At 40.8% G+C, this 17805-nt stretch overlaps 1 protein-coding gene across 2 annotated transcripts in view; it reads right to left on the bottom strand.

The window, feature by feature from the left end:
* Nucleotides 1–1948: 1948 nt before the first annotated feature.
* The window catches only part of Ipo9 (importin 9), a 38827-nt gene continuing 22970 nt past the window's right edge, over nt 1949–17805 (bottom strand). Inside the window, exons 14-24 of one of the 2 annotated variants that reach the window (XM_020161309.2) lie at nt 15039–15198; nt 10406–10632; nt 7580–7728; nt 7009–7137; nt 6035–6310; nt 5591–5757; nt 4855–4988; nt 4097–4219; nt 3690–3794; nt 3396–3472; nt 1949–2944 (exon numbers count right to left, since the gene is read on the bottom strand). In XM_020161309.2, the coding sequence (XP_020016898.1) occupies nt 2834–2944; nt 3396–3472; nt 3690–3794; nt 4097–4219; nt 4855–4988; nt 5591–5757; nt 6035–6310; nt 7009–7137; nt 7580–7728; nt 10406–10632; nt 15039–15198 (1658 nt within the window). In that variant the 3' untranslated portion in view covers nt 1949–2833. Of the gene's footprint in view, nt 2945–3395; nt 3473–3503; nt 3552–3660; nt 3795–4096; nt 4220–4854; nt 4989–5590; nt 5758–6034; nt 6311–7008; nt 7138–7579; nt 7729–10405; nt 10633–15038; nt 15199–17805 lie in introns of those variants that run through there. The other variant, XM_074048650.1, reaches the window with a different exon arrangement.

Here is a 17805-nt window from a genome sequence, read left to right on the forward strand (position 1 = left end):
AGAATGGGTAAGGTATAAAGAAATCCAGTCATCATCAGTATCAAAGGTGGGGCCAAGGACAGAGGCCTGCGGTACACAATTTGAAGTCATTCCACAAAGGGTTAACTTGTAGTTTGTTAGTCTGGCCTGCTCTATCTTTCTAGTGCTTTCACTGGACTGTAGGGCTAGGTTATCTAACCTAGCTGATAGAACTAAAGGCTGTAAAGTCAGTTGGGTATCACTTGCTCTCTAGCTCATAATGAATATCTACTAAACCCCAGAGATTTTTTTCATTACTTTTACTCATCTGCTTTGTAATCATTTGCTATTGATTCATACTTCCCAGTGACTTGTGATAAGAGCTTTTTTTTTCCCCCTTGGACTTTTATCTGCTTTTTATTCTTCTAGTGTTTCTTCTATTTTCTCTTCAGCAAGAGCTCTGGTCAGCCAGAGCTCAGCCAACTCCTAGAAACCTGCTCACCAACCAGGAACTTGTAGGATCTATTACCTCATTGGTTTTTTTCTTGTCTTCAGCTCCTTCTATCTGGTTAGTCCTTTCCTTTTCAGATAGAAACTAGTTCTCTCTGGCCAAGAGAGGAGACAAAATAGGAGGTAGAGTTCAACCGTTGTCATAATCTTGCTACCAGCAGAGTTTTTTTCTTTCGGCTGACATGGACAGTCTCTCCAAACTCTTTTTCAATAGCACAGAACATCCATTCTGGGTACCTGTTGTAAAAGTTAAATGCTCTGGAAACACAAGAAGTATCTGCCCACCAAAGGGTCCAAGACCCTCCATTCTCAAACACAGCTGTGTCTGTTGGCTGGGATGGCAGCCCCAAGTGACATTAGGTCTTTTTTCAGGACTCATTTCCCTAAGGCAGAAACTCAGTCCTCCCTTGAGAATAAGCCTGGGAACAGGAAGAGAGGACCCTTGCCAAGGGACTTAGGAATACTTCTGGCACTACTCACAGATGAATTTTCTTGATTAACAGGCTGAGAAGGGACTTACATCCTCAGTTTATGTGTTGGAGCCCAAAGCCCAACAGTTCAATGCTGCTGGAATGAGACCATTCTTTGGTGCCAATATCATTGGCCAACTTAGCTTTGTGGAACACTCTACTGCCTTCAGCACCAAACTCAGCTGGCACTGCCTTGAGGTCAACTATGGAGCAAGGCTCCACACAATGGTTTTCTGAATACCACTTCGCCAAACACATCATCATTATCCTTTCTCAGTGACTTCCCTAATTCAAGGAGAAGCAGCAGGGACAGAGGCAGTATTAGCTTTAAGATCTGGCTGGCAGTGATAGCTATGAACACCACAGGCTTTTCAAAGATAGAAATTTTAACTGAAATACCTCCCACCTCATGGGGGTGGTTGAACAGTAGAGACACCTAGTGGCATGAAGCCCTTACTAGCTACAATACCTTTAGGCTTCCATGAAAGTCCTATAGATTAAATACCCCACAGTGAGGCTTGCTCCTTAAGACCGGAGCTCCAAATTCACATTGTATATCATTTCCATTTTATGAGACCATCACCCTAAAGAAATACTTTGATGCTTATTAAAAATGGGCCGCCAGATGTGGGTACTATCAAAGAAGGGAAACACTGGCTTTATTTCCCTCCCCTTGACTTATTTATTATTTGCTTCCTGAACCTGTACAGACTGAAACCTAATTAAGGAACCCTTAAACTTTTTTTTTTTTTGTGGTGCTGGAACTTGAACCCAGGGCCTCACACATGCCAGGCAAACGCTCTTAACACTTAACTGCAAACCCAGCCCCCTTAAACACATTTAATTGAACAATGCCAGTTCTCTTAAGAATTATTTTGAGCTAAGCTGCCAAGTCACATTAGAATGTCTAAATAGGCTCCACCTAACCCTTTTTCTCCTCTATTTTTACTCCCCTTCTCAAGGGAATAGAAGGCAGAGGTGTTGAGACACCTTATACCATGCAGACTAAGTTCATTTGTAAAGATCACTTTACTGTTCTAGAAAAATACAGGTTGCAAATTTGAGGGCTACAACTTAACCACTTTAGAGGATTCCTGAGGGACAGGAGATAACCTTTGAATATCAGACTCTGTAGTAATGTGTGGGAAAGGCATATTAAATATAGTTGGGTCAGGTGGATTTAAAAAAATCTTTTTCTATTTTTTTTTTTTTCTAAAAAAGGAAAAACAAATTGCCATCTGTCTGGCTTATTTTGTGTGTGCATGTATATATAAGGAACAGCCTAGAGGAGGGCTGGTGTCATGCAATGAAGCAAAAACGAGAAGATGACTTTGATAGAAGAACCTTAGTGTTGCAGGTGGAAAGCAGGGCAGGGAGGTCACTTCAAAGGGCTTAGCATGTAGCTGCTCCCACTTGTTCCTACTGAGTACCCAGAGCATCAGTGGCCAAGGGAAAAGCACAATGATCTCTCAAGGGAATTCCTATCTGAATACATGAGAAGTCCTATGAAAGAAGACAGGTCTGTTTTAGAATATAAATGGTCATAAATTCCTGTGCTCCTGAGGTGGGGCTCCACGAACCCACAATCCTTCTGGGCACAAATGTTTCTGGACTGACCAGCAGAAATGTTAGGAAAAGAGGTGGGAGTAGAGACGGGGAGTAAAAAGATTCCAGAGTTAGGATCTTCAAGGAGACAATGAGAAATGTCCTTTGTTCCAGAATTCTTAAGTGCTGGCACATGGTCTCAGTGGTCAGTGTCATTCTGCAGAGGCCAAAGGCCAAGGATCAGGAAGCCACTCCAGGCTGAGAAGAAAGTGCATCTCCAGGCCAGTGAGAGTTGCAGAATGGTCTGTGCCTGGGCCTGGAGGAGGAGCACGGATGAGAAGACTCCCCTTTCAGATGCCGATGGTCTGCAGAACCCGCCTTTCGTTATCATTAAGGTGGCCAGAGAACACTATGTAGCAGGGCTGCTGAGCAAACTGGCAGAGGAAGTCTGTGAGATATGCCTGGAGGAAGAATAAGACTGGTGTTACTGAGGGTTCTGAATTACCGGCATGCATGGGCTAAGAATCACTATCACCTGGTATAGGGAACACTGGTTTTAAGATAAATACTAACTTCCTGAGGGATGGGTCTTTTATATTCTTGGATCTAATTTAGGTACAACCCAGGAACAAAATTCCATAGGGAACCAAAATATTTCCAAGGTTTTAGCTCCTATTTCACCCCTAGGATATACAATGTGGTCCCATGAAGCTGGATTAACCACACTGGTAGAAAACACTAGGTGAAAAGTCACAGGGCATTCCCCCACCCCTCATGTCCTTGACCACTCTGCAAGACCAGAATTCCCTTCTCTGAGGTTCCCATGAAGAATTATGAACAGATTTCCGCCCACATTCCTGCTCTTCTATGGCTAGCTACTGTCACTTGCAACACTTCTCTGGACACCCTCACCTGCAGATCAATCTGATAGAGAGGATCCTTCAGAGCATCAGGGTCATCTTCCTCATCATCCTCATAGTAATCCTCCTCTGTAGATATAGCCAACACAGGGCAGGTCAGGACAGATGCCTGTGATCAAGGGCTGGGTGGTGATTCACCACCACATGGCTGAGGCAGAAGGGGCAAAAGTCCAAGAACATCTCTTCTAGGCCCACATTTCCCCTTTATTGAGTACCCCATTCTTGACACCAGTGTGATAAAAAGAAAAGTTATTTACCATGGTTGTCCTCTTCTCAAACTGCTTACCATATTTACTTGTAGCAAGAATGTCAGATAAAAGCTGGCCAGGTAAACCATCCTCTTCCTCCTCCTCTTCCTCCTCCTGGTCCTCCCACATATCATTGGAGTCATCTACTTGGAAATGAAAAGAAGCTCAAAGTTTAGTCAGGCATTTACCCTCCCGAAATCCATATAGGCCAGAACAGAAGGGTCCCTAGGGTTTCCACAAAGTGGTCTTTATCTCCCAGTAGAAGAGAACCTGGGATGGCTAAATCTTCTAAGTATGAATGGAAGAACCAAACCTTTCAAGAAAGAAGAGCAAAGAGTAAGACAGTCAATAACTTTTCTTTCTTTTTTTAGTTGGTGACTGAACAAACCAAATTGATAATTTGACAATTTATAACATGATCTTCCAGGGCGGAAGGGCTGTGCACCTTGACTCCACTCAGCAGGAGTAGCCTGTCGAGCAGCATTGGCCTCCATGATGTTGGAGAGCTCGTTGATAATCAGCTTTAGGATCTTGACCAGCAAAGGAATGTTTGTCCAGCGCTCTGGGTCTAAGAAGGAAGAAAAGGGCTTCAAGTCAGACTGTGACTGGGCTCACCTATGGCAGCATTCACATTCCCCTGCAGTGAAACTCGCTTGAGTTCTCCATCCCTTGGATGCTTTCCACCACCCCTGACCACTTTAAGCCACCAAGGTATGATTCAAAGTTAATAATTTTATTCTGCCTGATATTAATAATGGTTCAGAATTTGGGATATATAAAAGAATTAAAGGAGATTGGTTAAAGGCTGTGAAACCAACTAACTGTATGAGCACAGAACTCCAGTTCCCAGACTTGCAGCTTGCAAGATAGCATAGACTATAACTCTATAGTTAAAAACCCACAATTCACTGGACTTATAGGCCACAGACAACCTGATTAAAAAAAAACATGTAGAATGTGTGTCAAAGGCTCAGAATGAAGCTGGAAGCTGGGGATCTTTGGTACCCAATACTATTTTGTCAACTGTCAACAAATGGAAGGATCCATTGTTTGCCTACAGTTTTCTGTTTCTTCCTTATCAAATCCATCACTAACAATTATGTTTCAAAAATAAGGATCACAGTACATCTCTGGTTTCCACCCCAGGTATCCCGAGCCCCCTACAGAGTGTGGGGGGACTGGAGGGATGGCAGCATCACCCACTTTTGGCTGACTTAGAGCGGGTGCGGATGCCCTCATCCATGCTGTAGATCTCTTCTCCCTTCACGCGGATATCCTGCAGCCGTTTGTCATCTGCATTGATGCCATGCTGGAGTAGTTTACACAGTGCCACAGAGCTGGCAAGAAAGAGCCAGAAAAAAATCAATTAGTCACTCATCTAGAGTCTACTTCAAGGAGATCAGCCATTATGTTCTATGACCCTCTCTTTCATAGTGAAAATTCTGTTCACAATTAGGAGGGGTAATACAGTTCAGGCGAAAGTGGGACTTAGAAATCATGAGATCTGCTCTTCATGAACAAAGTCAGATGAACAAATATCACAATGGCTGTCCACACTCATACTATATGTGCAAAAAAGGTGATGAGACCCAACAGAATAAAAGTATAGGCTAGGAAAAAAAAAGTCTAGACTAGAAAGTTAAGAAAGCCAAGTAAAGGCCTGGGTTTATAAAGAGAATAAACCACTAGCAGTATTGAAATAGGTGAAGTCTATTGCAGAGGTGGCTCTCTAGCCAGCAGACATCAAAAACATGTCTGTGTTGATCATTTGGGGGAAATTTCAAGATGGCAGCCATTCAAATATGCAGGTTAGTAAGAAAGAGGTAAAAGGAACAAAAGGGCCAGCTTGATATGTCAAACAAAAATCAATGGTCCAAGTTAGGGAAGGAAGAAATGTAAGCAGGGGCAGAATGCTCAGAGGAGAAAGATGGGGCACTACCTAACTTTGCCTTCATATTGTCCATAGAACAGATGCTGTCGGCTTGTCCACTCAGCCATCACAAACTCCAGGGCAGGTTTGCCAGTAGGTCCTGGGAGGCTACACAGGAACTCCAAGAGAGGTTCCAGCTGAGTGTGCACCAGATGAGCGAACACCATGATCAGAGACTAGGAGAAAACAAAACAGGAAATGGATTTCACAGACACAGGAGATGAGAGGAAATGGACAAGTCAGGTAAGAAACAGAGTCTATGCACTAAGGGGACCACCCACAAGACAGGAAAACACAGATTTCCTTGTCCATGTTTACCAGGCCAGAACAGATCCAATTTTACTCAACTGCTCTACAGAGACACTGAGAGGGTAAAACAAGCGAGGAGCCGCGCACTAATCTGCACCTCTGCTGCTGGGTTGGTGGGAAAGCCCAGCTGCCCACTGTCCTTACCTGCATGACACTGAGTGTCTCTGCCTGCTGCATCTTACTGAGGATGGCACGAAGAATCTGGTCAAGGTTCTCTCCAAGTTCCCGCCCTGCCTTGGAGATAAGGGTGGAGACGAGGCGGCCCACAAAGGCTGCAGTGAACTCTGAAGTGCGGGGGTCTAGAAGCTGGCTCACCACTTGCATCACATACCACAGTCCACTGTGACCTTGCTCATCATGCCACTGGGCTACCTGCTCCAGGGCCACGGACACATAGGCCCGCAAACACTCACCACCATTCTGGGAAAACAGGTGGGAAGCAAGGTTAGCAAATGGGGAACAGATGTCAGGAGGCCCTCAGCCTGCTTGGGCAAATGTTATTTTCAGAGGCCTATGCTCCATAAGAACAGTGAACCTAGAGTTGTGGTGGGCTCATTCCACTGGAGCTAGGAATTTACTATTACAAGACTTGCATTACACAATCTCAGATGTAGCAATAACTGGAACACTACAGGTTTTCATAGGATCATACAGACCTCACATAAATCGTTTGCCTTGGGCTTTCTAATGTGACCAATATCCACTGGCAAACTCTATAACCTTTACAAGTCAAATGAAGCAGTCAGGACCAACTCACCCAAGAAAGAGAAAAATATCCAGGCATGCTTTTCCTATCCAGAGGCCTATCATTTCATTGACTTTATCAACAGAAGGCCACAAGGCCCCAAGTCTAGATATCTACATTCTCTTCTACAGTAGCAATATCCAAACACAGATGGACAAGGATGCCTGACATCCAAACTTTTTAAGGTTATAATGGACCCCAAAGCACAGAATGTTTGGCCTTTGCAGCCTAAACCTTTCCTGGGTTCTCTGGGTAAACATGGAGTTGACAAACTCTTATTTTAAAACCACGGTAGCATGTTAAATTCTTCAGCCTACTATAATAAGCCCATGGCTGGGGAACATTTTCTCTCTAGTCTTCATGACTCAGATACCTGCATGGTAGCATTATCATCTGTGTGAAGGGTGCACTGTGCCACAGCAGGGAAAGCTTGGCAGATGAGAAGCTGGGAAAGGGGAGGCTTTGTATTCCGTACTACTGTGGTCAGGATATCAATGGCTGTCTGAAGAAGAGAAGAAAGAAGAGTCAGAATTGTCTCTGGGGTAGGAGGTGCCCAACAATCAAGATGCTTACTGGGTGGCCACAGAAGTGGCTAGCAAGACCAGCAACCCAGAGAAGGTGCATTCATGAAAAGGCAAATTGCCAAAGGAAAAGGAACAATTATAAAAAAAGGTTCTTGGCCTCTGCATGGTAACTTATTATTTTATTAGCCACAAGGATGAGTGGAATGGCACATACTTAGCAGTGCTATGTAATACTGGCACCCTGGTTAATTTGTTTTCTTAAAGCCTCAGGCAGTCACCCACTGTCCTCATGGGCAGAGTAGACCAGTAAAATTTCCCCATGAATCTCCAGTGCTATTACAGGTTTCCTGTTAGCTAGCTATAGGTGGCACTTGCACATCCCTCTCACTTTTTATCTTTCTCTCAAACAGAGCTACTCACCGCACAGAGCCCTGCAGGGATCTTGTCTGCTGGGGCCTGCATTATGCTGACCAGAGTGGGGATCAACCTCATCTGCATTGGGCCTTGACAGGCTTCAATCTGAGACAGCTCCTTGAAGATGTCCTGAGCCAGCGAGGCGACGACAGGATCTGAAATGGATAAGGCAACATGGAATCCCCTGCCTGATGGCCTACATCTGCTTCTGTTTAATCATGCGTGTTGCCTTGTCCTACCCTAAGTTAAATTCTGCAGTGATTACATTATCACATATTTGAGACCTGCAGAGGCCACATGAATAACCTGAAAGAACAGGATGATGCTACATTTCTAAAACATACATTTCTTATGTATGTTTTCATTAAGGACTAGTCATTAATAGCTAAATAAACCTGTTGGTTTATTTTCTGGAGCAAATATATAAATTGTTTTTTGGTGACAGGGTCTTATTATGTAACCCAGACTGGTCTGGAACATGTAATTTTCCTTCCTCAGCCTCCTGAGTGCTGGGATTATAGAAGTGTATTGCCACACTCAGCTTGGGGAAAATCTTTAAGGTCTTTGTTCTTGTGAAATCTGGATTATGAAACTAAATGCTTAAAAAAAAAAAAAAAAAAAAAAAGAAGCCCCACTGATACTTTGTTAAAAAGACACAAAAGTTCCCAAAACTGACAATACACTGTCTTTTCCCAATGTTCTCAGGTATTGGGGAGAAATCACACATGACTTTTAGTGGGTAGCCATGACAGACAGAAAGAACTCCCAAAGTCATTTCTGGAGCAAAAGGTTAAACTCATATAAGGCAGAGCCTTATGGAGAAATGGAACTTTTTTGTGTGTGTTTATTTTGAGACAGGATCTTGATATAAAGCCCAGACTGGCCTTCAACTCTTGATCTTCTTGCCTCAGCCTCCAGAGTGCTGGGATTACAGGTGTGTAAATCGAACTTTACATTACCTATAATAAAAAAATCCTTAGCCAGGTGTTGGTGGTTCATGCTGTAATCCTACTTGGGAGGCAGGGATCAAGGATCAAAGCCAGGCCAGGCAAATAGTTCATGAGACCCCATCTTGAAAAAAAGTCTAACACAGTGCTGGCAGAGTGGCTCAAATGGTAGAGCAACTGTCTAGCAGGCGTGAGGCCCTGAGTTCAACCCTCAGTTTTACCAAAAAAAAAAAAAAAAAAAGTCAAAAAATCCTTGTCTATATAGCATGCAAAAATATATGCAGTGCACATTAAAGTGTATGTTAAAATCATTATACCATTGTTTATGATAGAAAAAACTGGGACTGGCCTAGCTGTCCGTTAATGGATAATTACGATACAGCCATTTTATGGAGTGCCATGTGGTGGCTGAAGAGTGAGATACATCCAAACATGCCGTATGAGAAGTTCTCAGGATGCATTCTTAAGTGAAAAAGCAAATCAAGTAACTTGTTTAGTATATCATATGAGAAACTCCTGCTGTTATGTTTTTTGAGCTTCATTATTTAAAACAAATACCTTTACTATTTTTCTAGTAATAAAGTATTAGTCAATACATTTACTATAAAAAGAACCCTTAAAATGCAGAAAAGTACTAAAGGAAAGAAAAACCTGGAATTCTACCATTTACAGATAACCACCCTTAACATTTTGATGCATTTTCTATACAAATGTATGTTTCTGTATACATACCTTTTCTAAAAACAAAAACTTAGGATGGTATTTTTGGACATTTTTGGGAAAATTATCTTTTCACTTATTACAATGTAAGCACTTTCCATGGCTTTCAATTAATATGAAGCCTGATTTTAAAGGATGCACAGTATTTCATTTGGATATAGTTGATTTTCTATTGTTTCCAAGTTTTTACTACTATAAAAGACATCTGTCGCAGGTGTGGTGATATATGCCTGTAATTCCCAGTATTCAGGATGTGGAAGCAGGAGGTACATGAGTTTGAGGACAGCCTGGGCTACACAGCAAGACTCTGTCTCAAAAAACCAAGGGCTGGGGATGTAGCTTGGTGGTAGAGGACATGCCTAGCATGTCCAAGACCCTGGGTTGATCCTCAGCCCTACTAAATAAGTAAGTAAATATGGATAAACAACTTAGTTCATAAACTTTTGCAGTTTCTTTCTTCAGTATTTCCTTTTAACTGTTTATTTTTGCAGTGCTGGGAATCAAGCCCGAGGCTCTGTGCATGCTGGGCAAGTGCTCTACCAACGAACTACATCCCCAGTCCTAATAACTCATTTCGTAATTATAGTCTAGACAGGCCTCTTTTTTAGGAAACTTTCCACTTAGTTACTTAATTTCCTATTCTACTCTCAATAGTTTTGAATTATATCTCTTGCTTGTTAGCCATTTATTCACTATCTTCCCACCACCCCATCCCCAATCTTTTTTTTTTTTTTTTGGTGGGACTGAGGCTTGAACTCAGGGCTTTGTGCTTGCAAAGCAGGTACTCCACTGCTTGAGCTACACCTCCAGTCCATTTTGGTCTGGTTATTTTTGAGATGGGGTCTCAAGAATTATTAGCCCATGCTGGCCTCAAACTGAGATCCTTCTGATTTCAGCATCCCAAGTAGATTACAGGTGTATGCCACTGGCACCCAGCCCATTCCTCTACCCCAGTCTTTATTAGAGGAGAGTAAGCATTATAGGACCAGGTGTTGTACTTTTTAATTTTGCTGTATCTATAGCACAACTTTTTTCTTTGCTAACTGAAAGCACGTTCTTTGCTTATGATAGTTAAGACCACCAGATCTTACAGAAACTTTCACCTAAATTCATTAGTCACCAACTCTTTGTGCCTCTCATTGACACATCCTCCCTGATGGCATACCATTACTGTACTTTAGGAAGATTGCAATGGTGAAGGGGCAGATTTTGCTTTCCATGCTTGCTGTGAATTCTGGATCTACAGTACAAACGATGCACAGGGTCTCCATCACCAGGTTGAGGACCTCTGAGCTGAACTGGGCTGCTAGGTGAATTAAGCCATCAAGGATGCTGGGGAGGAATGGCTGAAGCACGTGGGTACTCTCTGAGACTTTCAGTTGGTCACAATAACTAGAGAGAGATAGATAAGCAAGAATTATTATACAAGCAGATCCCTCAATTCCTGGTTTTTCCAATCTCATGTCACAGATATATATAGCTTTTAAAGCTAACTCTAGAATTAGGTATGTTTTTCTTAAGGTTATAACTTTATTCTTTCATTAATTTTTAATTTATTTCTGTTGGGATCAAAGAACATGCTGTGGGACATTTTAATTTTTTATTAACATAATAGTTGTATGGGGGGGGGTTCATTGTGACATTTACTTATGTGCTTACAATGTATCTTAATTAGTTTTACCCCTTCCATCATTCTCCTTCATCTTCCACTCCCTTAGAGTAATTTCAACAAGTTTCATTGTTACATGTACACAAAGTACATCCACCAGTTTCAGCCTCCGAGCTTACCCTTCTCCACCCTCCTACTGATACCTACTGCTGGAGAGCACCTGTTTTACCTTCCTAGATACGTTTTTGTACCTTTCTGTAGCATATTACATATATATCCACACCATTACTTTTGTGAATTTTTTCTTTTTCTTTTTTGGTGCTGAGGACTGAACACAGGTCCTTAGTTGCATACTACCACTAGATACACCCAAAGTCTTAATTTATTTCTGCTATTTACTTTTTTTCTTTTCTTTTTATTATGGGGGGGGAGGCGGTGGCTGGTGATTAAACTTACGGTCTCACAAATGCTAAGCATTTAAGCATGTGCTCTACTATCCAGGTATACCCCCAGGCCATCTGCTATTTCCTTTAAAATTTCATCCCAGGGGTGTAGGGGGGAAGGTGGCCCAAATAATGTATATACAGGTGGAGTAAATGTAAAAATCATAAAATAAAAAAAAATTTCATCCCTCTCCCCGTTTTAAAGCAAATCCAGCCACATCATTATATACAAATTATTAAGATACCAAGTTAAATGCTTTAGTAATATTCTTAAGATTTGAATATATATTCCTATCATTTTACAAATACTTTCAGTGTTTTAAAGATCTTCTCAACAGCACAATTATATGATAGGAAAGTACTTTTTAACTTCCATTTTAAGTTTTATTTTATAAAAATTTTGTGCTAGCTGGGCACTGGTGACTCACCCCTGTACTCCTAGCTACCTAGGAGGCTGAAAACCGGAGGATGGCAGTTAGAAGCCAGCCCAGGCATATAGTTCTTGAGACATCATCTTGAGACAGAGCAAAATGTACTGGAGGTGTGGCTTAAGAGGTAGAGCATCCACTTTGCAAGTGCAAAGCCCTGAGTTCAAATCCCAGTTCCACAAAATATTGTGCTTTTTCTTCCTTGCCTTTTTTGTATCTTGAAATGAATTCAATTTATACATTCTACTCATACTTATAAAATGTACTGAGTGCTGCTTACCATGTCCAATAGATACAACTCTTACAAATATACTGTCTAAAATCTCTTGACTTTTGTTTTTCTTTAGAATAGCAGGAAGTTAAAAGTAATACAAATGTTGCTTCTATAAGTCATAAGACACTATTACAGAAATAAGGCTCTCAACAGGTACTTAATGTTTTTTTAAGTTCAATTTTTTTGGTTTGTGTCTTAGTCATATTATTTGCTAGCTGTCAAAGCTCCACAATGATAGGTGAAGCAATGGGCTTTAAAAGGGCTTGAGTTTGGCTAGAGACTTTTTGGTTGCTGGTACATAGCATCTTGATTTTCAATACTACCTGCTTGTACAGCTTTGGTCATCTCTTAAATCCTTACACTTGGTTATAGTTATTTGAACCCGTACTGCATCACAGATCAAAGAGTTTGCATTGTCTGGCCAGATCACATTGGATCTCATATGCCATGTTAAGATTCTGATCTTAGCCAGGTGCTGGTGGCTCACGCCTGTAATCCTAGCTACTCAGGAGGCAGAGATCAAGAGGATAGAGGTTCGAAGTCAGCCCAGGGCAAATAGTTAGAGAGACCCTATCTCGAAAAAAACCCTTCACAAAAAAAGGGCTGGTGGAGTGGCTCAAGGTGTAGGCCCTGAGTTTAAAACCCCAGTACTGCAAAACAACAACAACAAAACTTTGAACTTTATTTTAGAAGCCAATGTTTCTCCCTCTCTCTCTCTTTTTTAATAAATAAATTACTCTTAGTACCTCAATTCTTCCTATCGCATTCCCAAGTCTTTAAGGAAAACTGAAATTCTAGGATGATATTTTTATGTTTGTCTTGTGGCTTCATTGACCACCTGGCATTAATATAACTTTCTTCAGAGATACCTTGTATCTCAGAAATGGAACAGCAAAACCAGGGCACCAATATCAGCTTTCCATTTTAGAAAAATTAGCTTGATAGTTCAAGTAATAATTGCAGTAGTGTAAGGTTAGAGGTTGAGAGATCAATTAAGAAGCTACTGCACTAATTCAGGCAAGATAAGCTGGGAACACTATCTAGTGCAGTAGAGGTGGAAGAGAGAACGAATTGATGAGAGGCTAAGGAGCCAAGAGCTAAAAGGTAAAGAAGTGGGATCTCTGCCTTTATTAAAACAGGAAATACAAGATCTAGAAGTTCAAGATCTAAGGGTATAAGGTTTCTGCATGTGCTAAAGCAAGGAGTAGGGGCAGGGCAGGCTTGGAGATGGTAAATAGCACGCTCATTAGTTAATGTGTTGATTTTCACGTACTTACAAGAAATCTATTCTGATATGGATAATAAGTAGTGTATATATTGATTTCAAGCTCAGTTTGAGTGACACAGTATAATTATTTGTCAATACATCTTGTTTCAAATATTAAGGTGGTTTGCAATGATGTAAACTCTGGCATGGAAGAATCAAAAAAGAAAGCAAGGGTGGTGTGATGACCGTTAAAAGTTTAGTAGCAGCATCAGAAAGAAGTTTTAGTAATGTGATGATAAGGACATAAGCCAGATTGCAATTGGCTAAAAAAAACCTAATAGGGAATAGAAGTTTTTCTTTCTGCAATACTTTCTCATGACACAATATAAACTTATTATAAATAAACATTCTAAGTATTTAACACAGAATGAAAGGTTTTTATATTCTAATTCCTCCAGAGGAACCCAAAGTGGGCAAGTAAGCATGCTTGCCAGCTACTGCTGCCGTCTAACATCTCAAAAAGTAAAGGGCTTATTTTTCCCTAAGTACTCACACCAAACTCTTCTCACAGTTTATAACTTTGAACATTTCTCTAAAACAAGTAGACAAATCTCTAACATCCATTATAATATGTTTTTAAATTTATTACAGTAGTTCTACCTCCCTCCCACCCCCATTAGGCACAGTTTTAAGTAAGGTATACATAGGTTTTAATGGTTCTGCCCTTATTTCATTGGCAATTACTTTTCTTTTCCTTTTTGGTAATGGGGTTTGATCTCAGGGCCTCACACTTGCTAGGCTCTACCACTTCAGCCATTCTGCCAGATCAGCAATTACTTTTAATCTTACAATGATAATTGTCACAAGAATTTTTTTTAATACCTCAAGAAATAATGCATAAAAATGAAATCAAGTTTTACAAAGGTCAGAAACTACACAGGCAGTGACAGCTAGCCCACAACCCAGAAAAACCCATAACAGTCATGTCTTAACCAGGTAGGGCTCTCTTCTCAGACATCTGAATGGCTTCAGAGCTCTCTGAGAGCTACACTTAGTCTCTTAATACAATTCCATTTTTAACTAATTTAGAGGTAAAGGTCAGCTCACCTAGATTATAGAGAAAAAGATGGGACTCTGGTCATGGTCACATGGCATATATATGCATGGCATCTCAAGCTGTGCCTCAAAAGGTAAGAAGACAGGACAGGACAGGCAAATGGAAGACAAAATTTGCATTGGTAATGTTTAGGTTTAACTGAGAGGCCTAAGTTTGGATCTTAAAGTATTCCTTAAAACAGGGCTGGAGGTGTGGCTCAAGTGGTAGAGTACTTGCCTACAATAATGCTCCCTTCAGTCTAGTTGATAGGAATATAAATAAATGATTATTGCACCTCTAGTATGCTACCTGTGAAAACAAGAGGTGAAACTGGAAAAAAAAATTAGCAGCGTTTCTAGGCAACAGTCTCTCAAATTTGGTTCTAATGTTAGAGGCAAATCAATCAACAAAATGATGTGGGCTCTGATCCTGCCTCTGTCATTCACCAGTGAGCAACCCCATTAAGTTATTTATTGTTCAAGAGAGGAAGTTGGCCTAGGTGATTCCAGAGCTGGAGTGAATTCAAAGACAATGAGGAACAAAAAGGAACAGGATTATCTTCTAGAATCATAACAACCATGTCACCTATATAGCCTCTTTTTCTTTCCAGTACTCATGTTGGAGATCTTTAGAAATTTCCAAGCAAAACAATACACTGAACAACTGTGGTTTAAGACATGAACCTGAGTAATTTTCTCTTAAGACAATTCTTATCAGCCTAGGGTGGCATAGCATACTCACCCCCAGATGGCTCTCACAGCAGAAATTCGAACTGATGGGGGTTGTGTCTCATGAAGACCACTAACTGTTGCTTGTAGGAACTGCTGGATCAGCTCAGGGGACATAGCCACAGTGAATCGACTGGCAGCCCAAAGTGCCCGACCCAAGAGGAATGGAGACACTGGGAGAAAGACAGAGCAATTAGAGGTTGGGTGATTAAAGTTCATGTCCTTTCCAACTCCATTCCTCAAATGTTCACAGATAAGTGGATGCTACATAATACATACAACTTAATAAGAGAAGAAAGCATCTCCCGAGGTAAAAGCGAATCATGGCCTGTGGCACAGAATCCATTTCCCAACTGCACTTCTGACTATTGGCAAAGTAGATCTTAAATATTCTCTAGGAAGACTTTACTATGCCAGTCCCCACCCCTAGTTCTCACTATTCTTCATCTTCACTATTAGTTTTCTCAATGCCTTTTCTTACTTCCATTTTTCTTCCTATAGTTGGACCACTACTAAGTACAACTTACAGCACTGATTTTATCATTATTCTACTAATTATGTATCAATAAATTCCATAGTTCACCACATAAAGACTACTTTAGGGCTGGATGTGGTGGTTCACTCCTACAATTCCAGTTACTCAAGAAACAGAGACAGGGAGGATGGCTGTCTGAGGCCAGCCCAGGCAAAAAAGGTAGTGATACCCTGTCTCAACCAACAGTGGAGGCTGGTTTTAGGCAAAAATGCAAGACCCAACCCAAAAAAAAACTAAAGCCAAAAAGGGCCAGTAGTGTGGCTCAACTGGCACCTTCCTAGCAAGTACGAGGTCCTGAGTTCAAACCCTAGTTCTGCCAAAAAAAAAAAAAAAAAAAAAAAAAAAACCAAAACTGAAAACTACCTTAGTCCTTCCGGTATTTAAGGCTCACCAAGGTCAGTCACTCTGTCATTATCTACGATTTCCACTTATGCCTTCTAAACTCAAGCACATATCCCTTGCTGCAATTTTCATCTTAGTTCCAGTTCCCCTGTCTTTGCATCACCTAACTAATGTCTTAGACTGAAATAATTCTAACTATCTCTGAGTCACTGTAATTTTATGACTTCAGCTTTCTTACATGTCACATGTTCTATTTAATATTCCAGCTACCACTGGAAGGATTACTATCTCCTTCCTACTAAGCCAGTTGAGGAGACTAAGCTTAGTTAGCCTGTCACAGGGCTAACTCAGTTACTCCTACGAAAGTATCTAGTTGACAGGAACTATTAAACAGAGCCTAACAAATCAGTCAAGTAATTACATAACACTTTAGGTAACACAGAGCAGTTAGTTGTTCTTGAACTATGGTCCAGGAGCTCCTGGGAGTCCCAAAAGTTAAAGCCATTTTTATAGTAATACCAAGACATTGTCTTTTTCACTCTCATTCTTTCACAGGTATACAGTGGAGTTTTCAAGAGGTTGTATGATATGTGATGTCACAGCTCTGACAACTAATGGAATGTATGCAAGCCACAATTCTTATATTTGAAAGAACTCCTCAGTTATGCTAAATATTGAAAAATAAGACCCACATAAAAATCTCTTTGGGATTGTTGATAAATATATTTAAGACTGTAAAGAGATCCTGAGACAAAAAAAGTTTGAGAATGCTAGTAGAGAAAAGCTTTTAGTTACAGGCAGGATTAACACATACCATACACTGAGCCTTTTTGAAAACTGACTTTAGAACAACAAATAAATTTTTGAAGACTCTTTGTTAGGCAAACCTTGTAAGAACTATGTTGGCGGGTTTGAGCGATCTCAACACCTTCATTTGACATGTAACTATGGAAAGCTCACTATATGGCAAGGTACCCTACTATATAATAATATATTATATATGAATTCTACTCTCAAAGAACTTACATTCTAGTAGGAGAGAGAAGCACATGCTCATCAACCACAGCACTGTGCAGTATATAACAAGTACAGAGAGACAAAGGCATTCCCTGAGGTTAATCTGAGCTCTGGATGTGCAACCATTTTAATTCTGTGATTCAGAAAATGAACATGATGGGGTGAGATACACCTACTTAGAGTTACAGATCAGAATGTTTTCAAATAATGTAGGCTACTCTCAGGGGTGTCATATGAAGGAAAGGCAAGTGAGTAGAATGGGAATGGAACAAACAAATGTCCCGTGATTTAAGTTCTGAGAGGATAAGCAAAGACAGATTTTGAAATGGGGAACTGGCTCTAACAATGAGTGCAAAAATTCAAATTCAAGATAATAATGATTTTTAGCTATTGCTCTGGAGAAATTAGTCTCAGTAATAACTACTCAAGAACTAACACAGATATGAGAATGGAACACTTCATTTGGGTATCAGTCAAGAATTTAGTTTGAGGCAGGTGCTGATGGCTCCCGCCTGTAATCCTAGCCTACTTGGGAAGCTGACAATGGGAGGATCGAGGTTTGAGGCCAATGAGGCAAACAGTTTATAGAGATCCCATCTCCAAAATAACCACAGCAAAATGGACTGGAGGCATGGTTCAAGTGGTAAAGTGCCTGCTTTACAACATGAAGCCCTGAATTCAAGCCTCAGTCCCAACCAAAACCAAAAAAGAATATAGTTTGAGAAAAATGACAGGAAACAAACAGGAAGAATGAGTCTAACCAGCATATTGGACCTATCAATGAGAGTACAACTTAAGCCAGAGTTTTTAAGGTATAACAACTAGATTGCATTCTATTCAAAGTGTAAAAACTGCTATGAATGGGAGTGCTGAATTGGGAGGAGAC

The sequence above is a fragment of the Castor canadensis genome, chromosome 11, assembly GCF_047511655.1.
Source record: "Castor canadensis chromosome 11, mCasCan1.hap1v2, whole genome shotgun sequence".
Taxonomy (NCBI): Eukaryota; Metazoa; Chordata; class Mammalia; order Rodentia; family Castoridae; genus Castor; species Castor canadensis.